The sequence below is a fragment of the Erinaceus europaeus genome, chromosome 23 (genome assembly GCF_950295315.1).
Source record: "Erinaceus europaeus chromosome 23, mEriEur2.1, whole genome shotgun sequence".
NCBI classification, from domain to species: domain Eukaryota; kingdom Metazoa; phylum Chordata; class Mammalia; order Eulipotyphla; family Erinaceidae; genus Erinaceus; species Erinaceus europaeus.
Genome location: NC_080184.1, coordinates 9,880,777 through 9,897,381, shown reverse-complemented (window position 1 = coordinate 9,897,381; position 16,605 = coordinate 9,880,777). Strand labels below are relative to the sequence as shown.

The window sequence follows — 16,605 nt, the reverse complement described above, 5'->3', positions numbered from 1 at the left end:
ATTGAATAAGCACTGGCCTGGCTATGTGGCAGGAGAGCTGTTCAATCAGCTTCTAAAGAGGGTGAGCCAGGAGAATAGTAGCAGGAAAGCATGAAAATCCTTCTTAAAATGCCAGCAGAAAACAACTTAAATATTCTAGAGAGCAGATGGGGTGCCCCTGAGTCAGGCCGGTTCCTGCTTTTCTCCCCAGGCCCTGCTCAGACTGCTGGGAGTGCACTGAAGAATGCAAGGAACTTGGGAGGAAGATGATGTATGTTGGAGCCAAGGGTGAGAATCAGAACTGTTGCCTCAAAGATGACAGAACATGTCTGGAAGCAGCTCAGGGGCTCAAAGTCACCCTACTGTGTCTCCTCTCCTGTGACTAGAATTCCTACCATAGGCCATGGAATGGAGTTCCCATGACTTGCTGTGATTCCACTTGGGGAACACACACCAGGTTCTGCCCTCAATTGTCTGCCAGCATGGATAATCTTGGGGTTTGAGTCTAATTATCCAAGGGGCTAAGAGTGTGAAGTATAGACTCCTGTCCCAGCTTTGAGTGTGGGGGTCTGAGTTTGCACTAGCCCACTGATCTGGTGTGAGGCATTAAGGAAAGAACAGATAACCCTAGGCAGCAGTATCAGGTTGGGGAGAGATAATTAGGATCCAATTATTAAATCTATGCTGGTGGAGTGAGGAAGAGCAAAAGCTCACTGTGCAGAATGCCTCTCTTGCTTTGTGTGTGGCCCAGTGTTCAACATTCTGTCTCTCTATATAGATGAAAATATGGCTGCATTCTTTGACTCATCTTGGATGGAGTTAGAAGGAATTGTGTTAAGAAAGATAGGTCAGAAAGAGAAAGACTAGTATGGGATGATCACACTCCTAAAAAGAAGTTGAGAAAGAGATATAGATGGGATTCAGAGGGGATGGGATATGGATTTCTGATGGTGGAAATTGTACCCCTCTATCCTATAGTTTTGTCAAGATTTCCTTCTGTTGGTATTCTTCATAGCGGTTTGGTCCCCTTCCCCCCCATCTCTAGTTGATTGTGGTTTAGTCCTGCTAGTTTGGCAGCCCGCTTGTCCCTGCCCCAGGAAGGAACCCCGTCAGAGTTCCAGAGTGACAGAGTTCGAGAGTTCTTGGCGCCACCATGGGGGAAGGAGGCAGGAGAGTTCTGTTTGGTGATTAGTTTGGGTTAGTTTATGAATCGTTGTTCCTGAATAAAGAAATATAGCTTCCCTGCCCAGCCGTGTGTCCACGAGTCTCTGTTACCTGCCCGTGAAGCCAGCTCGGTTAAAACAACATCCTTCCTTTTAAAAAGTATTTTATTTATTTTAATGAGAAAGAGTAGATATAGTGGGAAAGATACCATGAGAGAGAAACCAGAATATTGCTCAGTTCTGGTTTATGGTGGTGCTGGGGATTAAACCTGGAACCTAAGAGCCTCAGGAGTCTTTTGAAGGCTTTTGCATAATCATTATGCTGTCTCCCCAGCCCTCAATGTTTCCTTTTTATAAATAAAAAATTAAAAAAGGTATCATTTTTTGTAAATGACATTAAATGACATACATCATGGTGAGATCTTGTATGATATAGTAAATTCTAACCATGGAATTTTCAAGGTAAATCAAGTTTCCAAGTAACTTGGTTATAATAATAATTACCTGTTGTCTTCTTAACCTTTAAGACAGCAAGGAACCTTCCTCATTCCCTATAAAACCTGTATTTCTTCCAGTCTTTAAACCTCTGGGGTTTTGCTCATTTTCCTGCATATTTCTTTGGATTCATACCAATGGATATTGCACTAAATCAGTGCAACCAGTGCCACCTCCATGTTTCACTTTGGAATGTTTTCAGAGATGCCAGGCCTGGGATGTCAACTTTTCAGCTCTATTATTCTGGTGAAGCCTTTCCTACTTCATAGGAATCCTTAGTTCCATTTCAGGTGCCACACTTCTTAACCTAGATACCGAAGCTACAGAATCTAGATATAGACCAGGGCACATGAGATAGGGCAAATGTACACACGTATCCATAACTTAAGGGAAAATATACACCTTCAAGCAAACGTATGGAATAGTCTGCCATGACTCAGTAGGTACAGCAAGCAAGTAGAAAAACAAAACAAAAAAAAAAAGTACTTAATTTTCTGCTTAGAGCTAGATACTCTCCTAAGCTAATTCCGATTTAAGTTTCTTCAGATACTCTGTAAGATGAAGTTTAACTCTGTAAGATATAAGCAAAGACTACAAAAGATGGATAAGGGCAAGAGATCACCATACTTTAATGATGGTGCTTATGGTTACTACCAGGCCACCCCATCATCCAGGGCCCTAGTCAGGGAATCTTGGGTTTCTCACACAAATACGATGGGCCTAGAACTCTAGCAGATCCCTCTCTACACAATCAATAGTCTTGTCCATCAGGAACAACATCATAAACCCACTTGTGGATCTCTATAGGACCTTACTCTCAATGTAGAACAATAATGATAGAAACTGCCCTATTCTCCAAAGGGAGGCTGGGTCAACATACTCTGCCACTCATGGAAGACAGGTCCTGAAATGAGTGCAGCCTAAAATGTTCCTAGCTACAGCCATGGAATGGAAGCTCAGGCTGATAGGGATGCAGAGGTTACACAGGCTCCTGTGCTGAATAATACAGACATGAGGCTTAGGTCAGACTGATGGGGTTTACAGTTCATGGTGTTTCTGTACTTTCCCTACATCTGGCAGCTACTCTCTTCCCTGATCCAGATTTCTAGTCCTATTCTCAACTCTGACAACATTTTCCCAGACAGTACTTTCAGTCCTCATGCATGTTAGCTGTCAGGCCTCGGCAAAAATTACTAAAATCATGGGCCCCCTGGGATATACCTAAAATAGACTTCCCAGATTTTTAAAACATGAAAAACTCAAGTATTATCTGTTCTATTTTTACCTTTATGTTCCTGATTATTAAACAATTTGTTCTGCTTTATATCTTAATGCTTTTCAGCCACCAATTTGCAGATGCTACCATGATGCCATCCAGACCTCCCTTGGCTGACAACCTCACCAATGTGTCCTGGAACCTCAACTCCCTAGAGTCTAACCCCACTGAGGAAAGACAGAATAAGGCTAGAGAAATGAATTGAACTGTCAAAACCCATGTACAGTGTAAAAGAAATTATAGAAGCCAGCCCTCCAACCTTCTGCATCCCACAAAGATATTTGGTCCATACTCCCAGAGGGATAAAGAATAGGGAGGCTGCTTCCCTAAAGCTCTGCCCAACTAGGGAAAGAGAGAGGTTGGGAGCATGGATTGACTTGTCAGCCCCCATATTCAGCAGGGAAGCAATTACAGAAGCCAGACCTTCCACCTTCTGCTCCCCATAATGATCCTGGATCCATGCTCCCAGAGGGTTAAAGAATAGGAAAGCTAGGGGGAGTCGGGCTGTAGCGCAGTGGGTTAAGCACAGGTGGCTCAAAGCACAAGGACCGGCATAAGGATCCCGGTTCGAACCCCGGCTCCCCACCTGCAGGAGTCGCTTCACAGGCGGTGAAGCAGGTCTGCAGGTGTCTTTCTCTCCTCCTCTCTGTCTTCCCCTCCTCTCTCCATTTCTCTCTGTCCTATCCAACAACGACAACAACAATAATAACTACAACAATAAAACAACAAGGGCAACAAAAGGGAATAAATAAATAAAATAAATATTAAAAAAAAAAAAGAATAGGAAAGCTATCAGGGGAGGGAATGGGATATGGAGTTCCAGTGATGGGAACTGTGTGGAAATGTACCCCTCTTATCCTCTACTCTTGTCAGTTGTTTCCATTTTATGAATAAATATTAAAGAAGAAGAAAAAGAAGGAGGTGAAGAAGAAGGAGAAGGACAAGAAGAATAGGGAGGCTTCCAATGAAGGGAATGAGATATGGTACCCTGGTGGTGTGAATTGTATGGAATTTTACCCCTCTTATCCCACAATTATGTTGATCATTATTAAATCACTAGAAAAGACTTTAAGTCTTTTTGTGGGTATGCTGAGTTTGCTTTCAGTCAAACTGTGGGGACAACAAACAAAATGTTATACATAAACTTGCAATTGTTTCTAACATTTTATTTAAAATATCTGCTATGCTTATTTGTATTGTTATATTTCAGATGCTTAAGAGTGTTGAACATAGTGTAATTATTTCATTCCTGTTTCTCTTCCCTATATCATAAAGATATAAAAAGAAGAAATAGCTAGTGATGTGAGTATCAGATAGTGGTACACCCAGTTAAGTACATAGATCATCAAGCACAAGGACCTGAGTTCAAGCATCTGCTCCCCACATATGGGGGGAAGCTTCACAACTGGTGAAGTGTGGCTGCTGGTGAGTATCTTTCTCCTTTATTCTCAATCTCACCATCTCTCTCTCAATTTCTCTCTGTTCTTTCAAATAAAAATATAGGGGGAAAAAAAGGAAAGAAAGAAAACATGGCCACTGGAAGTGGTTGATTTGCCATGTCATGAAGCCCCAACAACACTGGGGGGAGAAGAAAAAAATCAAGTACAGCAAATGCTAACAAAGGGATTTTCAAAGTTAACCCAATTGCCAAATAATTTGATTACATCAATAACTATCTATTGCCTTCTTAAACCTTAAGACTGCAGGAACCTCCTGCTTCCTCTATAGAGCCTATATTACCCCAGTCCTAGAACCTCTAGGATGGGCCTCAATTTCCTACATGCTTCTCTCAGTTCATACCAAATGATATTGCATCTGCTGATCCCAACCTATTCAATGCAACAAGTACCACATCAGCATGCTTCACTTCAGACTGTGTCCAGAGTCATCAGGCGTGGAATGTCAACCCTTCAGCCTCATTACTCAGGTGAGACTTTTCCTTTAATAGGTGTCTTTAATTCCATTTCAGGTGGTTTACTACCTAATAATGTCCCAAAACCTAGATACAGACCAGGTCCCATAAGATAGGGCATATGTTAACATGTATCCATAAGTTAGGGCAAAATGTATACCTGAAAGCAAAAGTGCACAATAATCTGCAGTGAGTCAGTTTATGCAGCAAGCAAGTAGAAAAACCTATAAAGACACCACAAGTTCTAATGAAATAGTGTCTACTTAGACCTAGATACTCTCCTCACATACTTCCTATTATACTTTCCTTACTCACTCCAAAGATAACCTTATCAAAGTTAAGGACTGCAAAAGCTGAATAAGGACAAGAGATTACCATACTTTAATGATGACTCTTTAGTCACAGTCAGGCCACTCATAAACTGGGGCTTTAGACAGGAGTCCTGAGATTCCCAGACATGATGGGCATAGACCTTGAACAGATCCCTCTCTCCAATGTTACTGGTCATCTCTATCAGGAACAACACAATAGACCCCTTTGTGGGCTCCCATAGGACCTTGCCCTCAACATGGATCAACAACAGTAGATAATGTTCCATCCTCTGAAGGGAGGCTAGACAACACACTCTGTTCCATGTGAGGAAGATGGGTTCTGAAATTGGGGCAGCTTGGAACGTTCCTACTCATGACCACAGAATGTGAGCTCAGATCTACAGAAATGCAGAGGTCACATAGGTTCCTAGGCTGAATATGGGCCCCAGATCAGATCAAATTGATGGGGATTACAGTCAACAATATTTATACACCTTTCCCATATTTGGGAGCTACTCTCTCCCCTGATCCAGCTTTCTGGTTCTTTTTCCAGCCATGACATCATTTCCCCAGACAATCACTTGGATCTACCTACATATCAGATGTCAGACTCAGGAAAGAAAAAAAAAAAAAAAACTAGTATAGCCATGGGCCTTTTGGAATATAACTGAAATAGGAGTATAAACTATCTACAAAACAGATACCGCCCCCACTCCCAACTCTTCATCAGAACTATTCCAGCCTTTAGGTTCATGATTAGTCAACAATTTGTTTGGCTCTATATGTTAACACTTTTTTCAGCCCCCAGGTTCCAAATACTAACATGATGCCAACCGGACTTCCCTGGACAGATGACCCCACCAATGTGTCCTGGAGCCCTGCTTACCCGGATCCCTGCCCTACCAGAGAAAGAGCGAGACAGGCTGGGAGTATGTATTGACCTGCCAATGCCCATGTTGATCAGAAAAGCAATTACAGAAGCCAAAATTTCCATCTTCTGTACCCCAAATGACATTGGGTCCATATTCTCAGAGGGATAAAGAATAGGAAAACTATCAGGGGAGGGGATGGGATATGGAGTTCTGGTGATGGGACTTGTGTAGATTTGTATCCCTCTTATCCTGTGGTTTTTGTCAGTGTTTCCTTTTTAAAAATAACAACTAAAAATATATATCTGATGATCTAAAAAAAAAAGCAGCAACTAGTAATGTTACTTTGTAGTAAAATACACTGAGTCCTCATTAACTTCAACTTCAATTAGAAAAAACAAGACGATATGTTCAGTGCACAAAGGTTGTAAGTTGAATTTCTAAAACAAACAAAAATTGAGTGAAAGCAGTTTCTGCATTAAAATATTCTGAGTAGAAGAATGATAAGGAAAATTATTAAAATTAAAATGGAGGCATCAGTTCGACAGCACCTGGACTTTGTGAGTGAACTTAATAGTAGAATGAATTCATACCAGGTGTCTGATACACAGAGGTCCATGTCACAAGGACTCTAGTGTATCAGAATTATGAAGCAATATGTGCAAGAACATGAATATATTAAGAGCAGCTTTTTTTTTTCTTTCTTTCTTTCTTCTTTTCCAGAGATCTAGGGATAGCTTTCACAGTCATGTTTGAGCCCCAGCACTCCATGGGCATGCTGTAGCACTGGGGAAGTTCTCATGCTGTGGTGTCTCTCTTACTCTCTCTACTCATATCTAATGTGAAAGACTGAAAAAGGAATTCTGGAATATGGTGAAATAATGCATGTTAAAGCCCATATACTAAAAAGAAAAACCTTACCCAAATCTTAAGCTACATATATTTCTCATGTCTTGAAATATATGGTAGAATTTAATATGACCTCTAAATTATTTTTATATTTATTTACTTTTTTTCCTGCCTTTTCCCCTTTTATTGCCTTTTTAAAAAAATTACACATTGTATGATAAACGTATGTAGTTTAGTCTTTCTATACTGAGAAGCAGTGGTTGGGGCATTTTTTTTAGAATGGCTGGCTATATCTGTTTTCCTTCCCAATAATAAATATGTCATAATTCAGTCACATGGACTTTCCCCTAGAGGTAGTAGTTAATAGCTTTGAAATATTACGGTCTGCCAAGGTTCTGATGCTTCAAACTTATACTACTGAATATTAAGCAAGGACAGACATAAGTTGTCTGGCAAAAAATACCTTGAAGGAGTCATTTCTAAATATACAGAGAGGTCACTTGATGTTTCATCCCGTGTCACCTCCCTGCATATATATATGGATATTTGATCAAGGCTTTAATTTATCTGAACATTCTAAAGCTGAACCAGGGCTCCTCTTGGGGAACGTCAAGTCTTATGAATTAAAGCAATCCTGTCTGACTAGTACCAAAGCATTGCCAGACGGTAAAGAATATACTCTATTCCAAGTGCTAGACTGTCTGAAAAATACGATGTGCACGTAGGTCTTGAGGCAGGCTCAACCTGATGCTGTTGACTGGCTACGGAAGAAGGGCAAATGCTAGAAGAAGAAGAGGGTGGCACACAAACCAGGTTAATGCTTCTTGGGCACATGTCTTAGAGGGCTCTGTTGAGTGTGTAGGTAATCGACTCCCATTACACAACTAGTGACTTCCTTGGCCATCTGCACAGTTGAGTTTTAGCTCTCAAAGACTTCAGTTAAGACTTCTACTATCTGTGTAGAATGGGTGTTTGACTCGTTGTATCCTTATAGGGTTTGGGGGTTTGTTTCACTATATTAATGTAAAATTCTACTATAAGAACAGAGGTGTGTATGAATGCTGAGTGAGTTTGGGTTTGTTTTGGCTTTTAGTAAGGCTTTCTGAATATTGAGATGCCAGATAATAAATCCTTAAGGAACTTAACTCAGATCCTCACTAAAAGACTCTTGAACCCAAGCCAAAGCACTCTCGTTGCCTCTTTTCTGAAAGTTCAGGAAAAATAGATCACCAGTTAGGACTTTATGAGGATCACTTGCCTATCTTATTATAGTAGCATACCTCAGTGCTTATTTTTTAAACTGGATTTTAAAAATTGGATAGTATAAATAACAATAAGGAGTGAGCCAGTTTTTATGGGCACCCTATAGTTTTATAGTTCTTAATCTAAAAATTTATATTTCTTCCTTTTGGGAAAAACTACAAGCCACCATACGCACAGACCACATGGTGAGTGGGCCTGCTCTACCAAAGCCCTGGACACACGCCAGGAATCCGGCCACTACCACCTCCTTCCCGCGTTACTTTAAAATAGTTTCTTAATTTTTTCTTTGTACATTCTGGCTGCAGTATTTGGTGGTAGAATATACTATATGGATCATCTCCACTTCTGTATTTATTTATTTATTACTTGACTTCAACCACAGTCATCTTTTCCCCCTTCCACCTCTCTTTGCCTGTAGGACATACTGTATGTAGTCATGTACTTTTTTATACTGTTGGATACTTATAATCAAAACTTTTACTAGTGTACTGAATAAATCTAGTCTTATTAGAAAAAAAAGTTCTACAGTGAATGTCTCTGTACTTATAGCATAGGTGTAATGATTGTTATTTCATAGCTGATATTAAATTTTTCTACTCACTCTTCCCAAGGGATAGGTTTTTTTGTTTGTTTTTGTTTTTGTTTTTTAGAAATAACAAATTTCGGCTGCTGAGCAAGTGTAGAACCCATGTAATGGCACATGTTGCCCAGTGAAAGGAATGGAGTTTAAACTCCAGATGCCCACCAGCAGGAGGGAAGCTCTATGAGTGATTAAGTGGTGCTACAGTCTCCCCCATCTGCCTCCCCTCTCAATTTCTCTCTATCCTATAAAATAACATTTTTTAAAAGATCTCTATGGGGGTACACACCCAAAAATAAAATAAATAAGTAGCCATTCCAGCATAAAACTGGAGTGTTGGAGATAAAAAGTACCAATAGCAATTTTCTTCTAGAAAAACAACACAGTATATAAACAGAGAGAAAAGCAGACTAAATGGTGGGATTCCTTTGGGAGATGACATATTCTGTTAACAGTGAAGATCACATAGCATTGTGAATTCTGACTGCTCAGGAAGAGTACAATTTAAAGTCTCAAGATGCTTAGTTTATATATCTGCATTGTTTATACAGTTCAAACATAGGGCAAAGTATGTGTATAATACTATGGTAGTTATCCAAGGGGAAACATGAATTTCAGCGTTGGGAAGTACAGAAATGTGGCAGTAGGTATGGTTTGAAACTACAGCCCTGTAATCTTATGATCTTATAAACCATTATTGTAATAGATGAGAAATAAAATTAAATATAGACAACAAAACCAACCATGGTGGTCAGCATGCTTATTAAATATTTACCTCTTTAAAAAGAGTACTGGGGCAGGGAAGGGAGCATAAAATTATGCAAAGAGAATCGCTTTACTGAGGGTCTAAAGTTCCAGATCAATCCCCATGCACCATTATAAACTAGAGCTGAGAATTATACTGGTGAAAGAAAAACAAAACAAAACAAAAACACACCTGTTATGTAATATTGATAAGCCAACACAACATCTTTGATCAAATATAGCTATATATAAGGTTGTTGACATTAAATTGTTAACTGATATATCTGTACTAGCAATATTAGATTTACTCTATGGGACATTTTATATGATGCTCTGCTCTGTAGCCTCTCAAGATTCAACACAAATATATATGCAGTGAATTTGGGATGATAAAATATAACTAGGAGTTAATTAGAAAAAAAATGAAAATAAATTTAAACATACAGTTTTTGAGCAAGGATTTTGAACTGGGATCCTTGAGCGAGTCCTAACATTTTCTACTATGTGAAGTAACCTGGTGTGCCACTGTTTGGGCCCCTAATTTAACTTAATTAAAAAAAAAAAGATACAACTTTAAGAAAACTTAAGAAAAAATATATATTTATATTGCTTTTTTGTTAAAAATTTAAAAAAACAATAAATTATCACTAGTATCACTGATGCCTGTATGATGAATCCACTGCTACAGGCAACATTCTTTCCCTTTTTCTTTGATTGGATTTGATTTGACATAAATAAATTGTGAAGGGAAGGACATATGGAGGAACTGAGAAAGGGAGACACACACACAGACACAGAGAGAGAAAGACAGAGAGAGAGAGAGCTGTGGACTGCTGTAACACTAGTGATGCTTCCCCAGCAGCTAGGAACAAGGGTTTTAACATAGGGCCTTGCTCAATAAGCCTTGTGAACTCAATTAATTGTGCTAATGTCTGGGCCTCAAAAAGAAGAGCATATATCCTATTAGTTGGGATAGGTTCAAAGATGTCCCTGAATTGTGTGACTTGCTCATGTTGTGCCCACCATTTATCATGCTCTGACCTTTCTCTTTGCCACTGTAGAGATCAACACGAATATCCATTAGATTCCAAATTTGACACTGCCTTTCAATACCTGTAATTTCTTTTTTTGTAAATAAATGTCTTTTAACTTTATCTATTTATTTATATTATCTTTATTTATATCTTGGATAGTGTCAGCCGGAGATAAAGAGGAAAGTGGCAATAAAGAGGAAGAGAAACAGCTGCAACACTGCTTCACCGCTCACAAAGATTTCCCCCAGCAGGTGGGGACTGGAAATTCAAACCCAGTCCTCATGCACTGTAATATGTGAGCTCAGCCAGGTGCACCACCACCTGTTTCCTCAATATCTATAATTTCTTTTAACAATTACCATAATCCTTTAGAGGACAACTTGGTTCATAGGGGTTAAGGGAAGGAGTCAGAGTGTTCTAATTGTAACAGCCAGAAACATAGAAAATCTGCTGCCATTATTTCAGGAATCATATTAGCAGACATTAGACCACTTACAGAACTCTACAAAATACCACAGGTAAGAGAATTGTGCACTTGGAGAGTTGTACACTCAGGAATTAGAATTGAATACTCAGGCATGAACGTATCTTTGCATAATCGTTATACTATCTACCCCTGACTATATATATATATATATTCATTTCTAATCCTAAATGGAAGTCTGGGTTGAGTGACATGTAAACTTTACTTCTCAACTGCTAATGAACATAGGAGCTATAAAGTATTATGGGTTAATTAATTTAATTTTATCTACTTATTCAAATTATAATTCATTAAATTAAAAAATGTGATCTTGCAATTTTCTTTATTTCTTAATTAATTAACTTATAAACTGATCCTGTTGTTTAATCCTGAGCTACATAATTTGGTATTGTAACAAGATATTTGTTAGTGCTCCATTCCTTGAGGTACTGTGCTGAGAACCTCAGCTACACTGTTAAAAAAAGAAACGGATAAAAAAAGAAAAAATAAATAAACGGATACCAAAAGAGTCCTTGACACTTTCAAATCAATAACACAAAGTCCTCCCACTTCAATTGCATAAAGAATATAGAAAACTGGGGGTCAGGCAATAGCACAGCAGGCTAACTGCACAGGACATGAAGTGCAATGACTGGCACAAAGATCCTGGTTTGAGCCACTGGCTCCCCACCTGCAGGGGGGAGTCTCTTCACAAGCAGTAAAGCAGGTCTGCTGGTGTCTGTCATTCTCTCCACCTGTCTTCCTCTCTTCTCTCAATTTCTCTCTGTCCTAACCACCACCACTACCACCAACAGTGAAAAACTGGCTTCCAGGTGCAGTGGATTCATAGTGCAGGCACCAAACTCCAGAAATAACCCTGGAGGCAAAAAGAAAAAAATCTACAAAACCACTAATTCTACATATGTACAAGGAGAAATAGGGGAGAGAATCCTAGTGCACTTTTATGATCTTAAATAACTGGAAATCTTTCCTCTACTAAGGGAAAAGGATAAAAGTTCATTATTTTTGTACAATAACCCATTTTTTTGTTTTTTAAAAAATATTTATGTATTTATTCCCTTTTGTTGCCCTTGTTGTTTTATTGTTGTAGTTGTCATTTTTATCGTCGTTGCTGAATAGGACAGAGAGAAATGGAGAGAGGAGGGGAAGACAGAGAGGGGGAGAGAAAAAGAGACACATGCTTCACCTGCAGACCTGCTTCACTACCAGTTAAGCAACATACTCCCCTGCAGGTGGAGCCTGGGGCTCAACCAAGATTCTTAAGCCTCTTGCACTTTGGGCCACTTGCACTTAAACTTAAGCTACCGCTCGACTCCCCAATAACACATTCTTTAACTGAACTAAGCAGAATCGATCACACCACTGTTTTGCAGGTCACATTGTACAACAGTGCATAAACACCTAATTACAGATGCCAGATGGTGATAGTGGACCTGGCTGAGTACACACATTGCTCTGCTCACAACCTGGGTTCAACTTCTGGTCTCCAGATGATGGAAGAGTAAAGACTGGAGCTGCAGCACTATATGTGTGTCTCTCCATCCCCTTGGCTTATTTATGATTTATTTATTATCTCCAGGGTTGCTGCTGGGGCTTGGTGCCTGCACTACAAATTCACCTCCACTAGAGGCTCACCCCACCCCCCTTTTTGTTGCCCTTGTTTGTCATTGTTGGATAGGACAGAGAGAAATTGAGAGGGGAAGAGAAGGAAAGATAAATATAGACACTTGCACACCTGCTTCACCACTTGTGATGTGACACCCCTGCAAGTGGGGAGGCTGCGGCTCAAACTGGGATCGTTATGACGGCCCTTGTGCTTCCCCACACATGGACGTAACCTGCTGCTCTAACGCACAGCACCCTTTCTTTCTGCTTCTACCCTGCACTGTTATTTAAGTTTCTCTCTGACTCTAGCCAAATTAATCAATAAAAATATTGTTTAATATAACTACAAGTAGCTGAGCTATTTAGTAGGGTGGGTATGCAAATCAATTTCAAGTGGGACACCCAAGTCTCTGGTTCAATCTCCAGATTACCATAAATCAGAACTGAATAGTGTCATGATAAAATTATGAGGAACATAAAAAACAGTAACAAATTCTGGTTCCCAGCTGGGAGCAGGCAGTGGGCAGGACCCACATTATCAATTTCTGCACACTACAATGAGGCCACTATAACTGTGTAAACACTTTCCATGCATCTCTTCATACCCCTCACATTAAGGTGGGGGATTGCTTAGGATTCCGCAACAGCCTTATTAGAAAACAGGACAATCCATAAAACACTTCTGCTAGATACAAATGCAGCAGCTCCAGGGATAATTTAACAGAAATTTAAAATTTATCACTGAGAAAAATAAAAGTAGAGGATCAGGCTCAGTGGGTTCAGCGCACCTGGAGCAAAGATCAAGGACCACCAGAAGGATCCCGGTTGGAGCCCCTGGCTCCCCACTTGCAGAGAAGTCGCTTCACAAGCGGTGAAGCAAGTTTGCAGGTGTCTGTCTTTCTCTCCCCCTCTGTCTTCCCCTCCTCTCTCCATTTCTCTCTGTCCTATCCAATAACAACAATAACAACAAACAAACAAGGGTAACAAAAGGGAAAATAAATATTTTAAAAAGAAAAATAAAAGTAAGAGAGAATTAAAGAAACCCTTAGTTTAGATCTAGTGAAACCCAAGGTCCCAAAGAAGGCAAAGAAATCACAGTTTCCCTGGACCCAACTCAGGTGCAAGGTGCTGCTGACCAGCATGCTGACTCCCCGACCTGCCCATCTTGCCTGGGGTCAGCAGGTCCTTCCTTCCTTGCTCGCCTCACCTTGGGCCAGACCCTGAGACACTCAGTAGGGAATGGGACTGGACCAAGAAACTGCATCACTGACACAAGCGGAAAAAAAAAAAAAAAACATTGGTAAATGAGTAGTGATCTCACAACATCTCCATAGAGCGCCCTGTGTTTAGTTCCCCCACAAAGAATGTTGACAGCACAGGAGGAATCCAGTCTCAGGGTGGATACGGGGGACTGACCAGGGAGAGGCCCAGACACGAGGCTGCATTCCAGAATATTTTGGGAAGATTTAGGCGACCCCGCCCAATCTCAGCCTCAATGAGACACACTTACCATACTCCATCCAGTGCTGAACTTCCTGACGTCTCCTCTCCAAAGTCCAAATTAGCAGATGCTGAGAGCAACACAGAGAAAAGTAGGGAAAGTGGGGTTCTCACACAAACAGGATGGATCGCTAGTGGGTCTTACTTCCTGGAGTGTTTGCACCACCCACCCGCAGCCCTGATTGGTCCATGCCCACTATCTCAGAGTTTATTGGATGAAGCCCTTGCCAGGCTCACACTACTCCTCTTTTGATTGGATAATGTCTAAACCCAATCAGCATCAGAGCTTTCTAAGTGACAGGAATACTGTCCTATCAGCTTCTCGAGGGGGTGTGCCTGGAGAACCATTAAAGGCAGAAATGGGGTGGCTCTTTGTCTTGAGTAGTCCTCTAGAAAGATTCAGCAGCTAAAAACCTACACTTCCACCAGCTTTCACGTGAACTTTGCTTACTCCTGCTCACTCTCTTTTCTGCTGGTTGGCCATATGTCACACAACATTGTGACCCGGCACGTCACCCCGAGGACTTGGTGCTGCTCGCTGTGCTGATGACTCAACTCTGCTGCCTGCTCACAGCCTGGCTCCAGGAGTGCAGTGAGCTAATTTGACCTGGAGGGTGGCAGCATGCACTCCGGTGAACACTGAGACCTGTCTCTGTAGGTAAGACCACAGACAAATAAGAATGGGTAACAATAGAAAATGGTACTGCAACGGTGGGTTTCAGCAGTGTTGCACAGGAAGCTTTGGGAGATGTGGCTCAGTGTAGTCCACCTGAACTTGAGACCCAATGGAACAGATGAGTTTGATACTTTACAAAGTGCACAAGCGGATACTGAACTAGACTCCCTGTTAAGGGGGAGGGAATAGCTAACTGGGGCCATTCTTGTTCCCTTCTAGAGGAATTCCAGACTGACGCTGACAGGGAAATTGCAAAAGAGCCAGTCATATTTCAGGGCGATGAAAAATTATTGGGAGCAAAAAGGACAGGAACAAAGGAAGTACAAGCCACGTAGCATGGATAGACTGAGACAAAGAGAGGAAGGCCAGAGCCTCCTGGTCTTCCAAGCTCTAAAGATTCTTGGGGGAAGGGCAGGAGCCTCAGGGGATGTGTCTTTAGGTGATCTCACATCAGCATTTTGTGACTTTTTTTTGCAGTCTGGTAGGGAGGCAGTGCTTCTGCCTGTCCCTTCTGGCTTCCTCCATGATGCAGAGGGAGGGGTGCTGCTTTCCCTAAGCTGCCCTCCAACACACACCTCTAGCAGGATAAAGTAACTGAAATTAATGGGACTCCTGGAGAAAATCCAGGACTCATTAATAAATCTTATTATACAGATGGGTGGCTGATCAAGATGACAGGGAGTAATACTTCAGAACTGGATGATCTAATGAATGAGGAAGCATATGAAAAATATATGAAATTGTGGGAATAGAGGCATAATGGTTATGCAAAAAGTCTCTCATGCCTGAGGCTCCAAAGTCCCAGGTTCAACCCCTGTACCACCATAAGGCAGGTCTGAGCAGTGCTGTAGTAAAAAATAATAATAATTATAATACCTAAACTCTATCAAGGTAGGTGGGGTAGATAGCATAATGGTTATGAAAACAGACTGTTAAGCTTGAAGCTCCAAAGTCCCAGGTTCAGTCCTCCTCACCACCATAAGGCAGGGCTGATCAGTGCGCGGGTAAAAAAAAAAAAAAAAAAAAAAGTAAAAGACAAAATCTATCAAGGAATAAAAATAGAACCCTTAATTAAGCTAGTATGAAACAACTTAATCTAGCACAGTTGCTTTAAATTATTTATAGATATAAGACTTTAAGTAACAACTTCTAAGAATAGCAATAGAAGGAGAAATTATAGCAATACTACTGGGTTAAACTACCCATTAACTTATTAACTATTGCATATGAGCATGGCATAATTTTTTTCCCATTACACCTGATTATATTATATATAGGCCAGTCTTCCCCCTGTGGGTATGTACTCAAATCACATTTTATGAGAATGTTTAGCTAAAAATCATGTAATTCAAAGATAGCACTAATATCTTAATTCATTATAGTGGAAATGCTTATAGCCATCTCTGATTACAGTACTTTAGTGATAGTTACTGGAAATAATTGGCAGTGGAGAAGTAGTAGTTGCATAGCCCCAGACCCAAAATACTATCTTAATTTTTACAGTATAATGTGTTTGATGGTACTATTTTTTAAAAATATATTTATTAATGAGAGCAGAGGAGAGAGAAAGAGCCAGACATCATTCTGGTACATATGTTTCTAAGAATTGAACTCAACACCTCATGCTTGAGTTCAATGCTTTATCCACAGAGCCATCTCTAATGGTACTATTTTTATATATTGAAGCAATAGTCTTGCTGGAAAATAAGGTAAGTTTGATTATAAAACATTAAATTAAAAAAACAAAACTACTCTTTTCAGAGAGCAGATAATGCACCCCTGAGCCACCAGAATTCCTGTTTCTCTCCTTAAGGAGCTGCTCATGGAAAGATGACTCTGACCAGCAGAAGAATGCTGCTGAGAGC

At 40.4% G+C, this 16,605-nt stretch overlaps 2 protein-coding genes across 8 annotated transcripts in view; one reads left to right on the top strand and one right to left on the bottom strand.

The window, feature by feature from the left end:
* Positions 1 to 14,206, bottom strand: part of LOC103127428 (zinc finger protein 709-like) — a 393,603-nt gene extending 379,397 nt beyond the window's left edge. For 2 of the 7 annotated variants that reach the window (XR_009547312.1, XM_060181660.1), the window contains exon 1: positions 14,075 to 14,206. Coding sequence is in view for 1 of the 7 variants with exons in the window: in XM_060181665.1 (XP_060037648.1) it covers positions 14,075 to 14,077 (3 nt within the window). In the remaining 6 variants the exon portion in view is untranslated. Of the gene's footprint in view, positions 1 to 4,985; positions 5,050 to 9,472; positions 9,910 to 11,629; positions 11,816 to 13,700; positions 14,029 to 14,074 lie in introns of those variants that run through there. The other 5 variants (XM_060181663.1, XM_060181662.1, XM_060181665.1 and 2 more) reach the window with 5 other exon arrangements.
* The window catches only part of LOC107523312 (zinc finger protein 14-like), a 517,712-nt gene that overhangs the window by 66,727 nt on the left and 434,380 nt on the right, over positions 1 to 16,605 (top strand). The window lies entirely within an intron of this gene.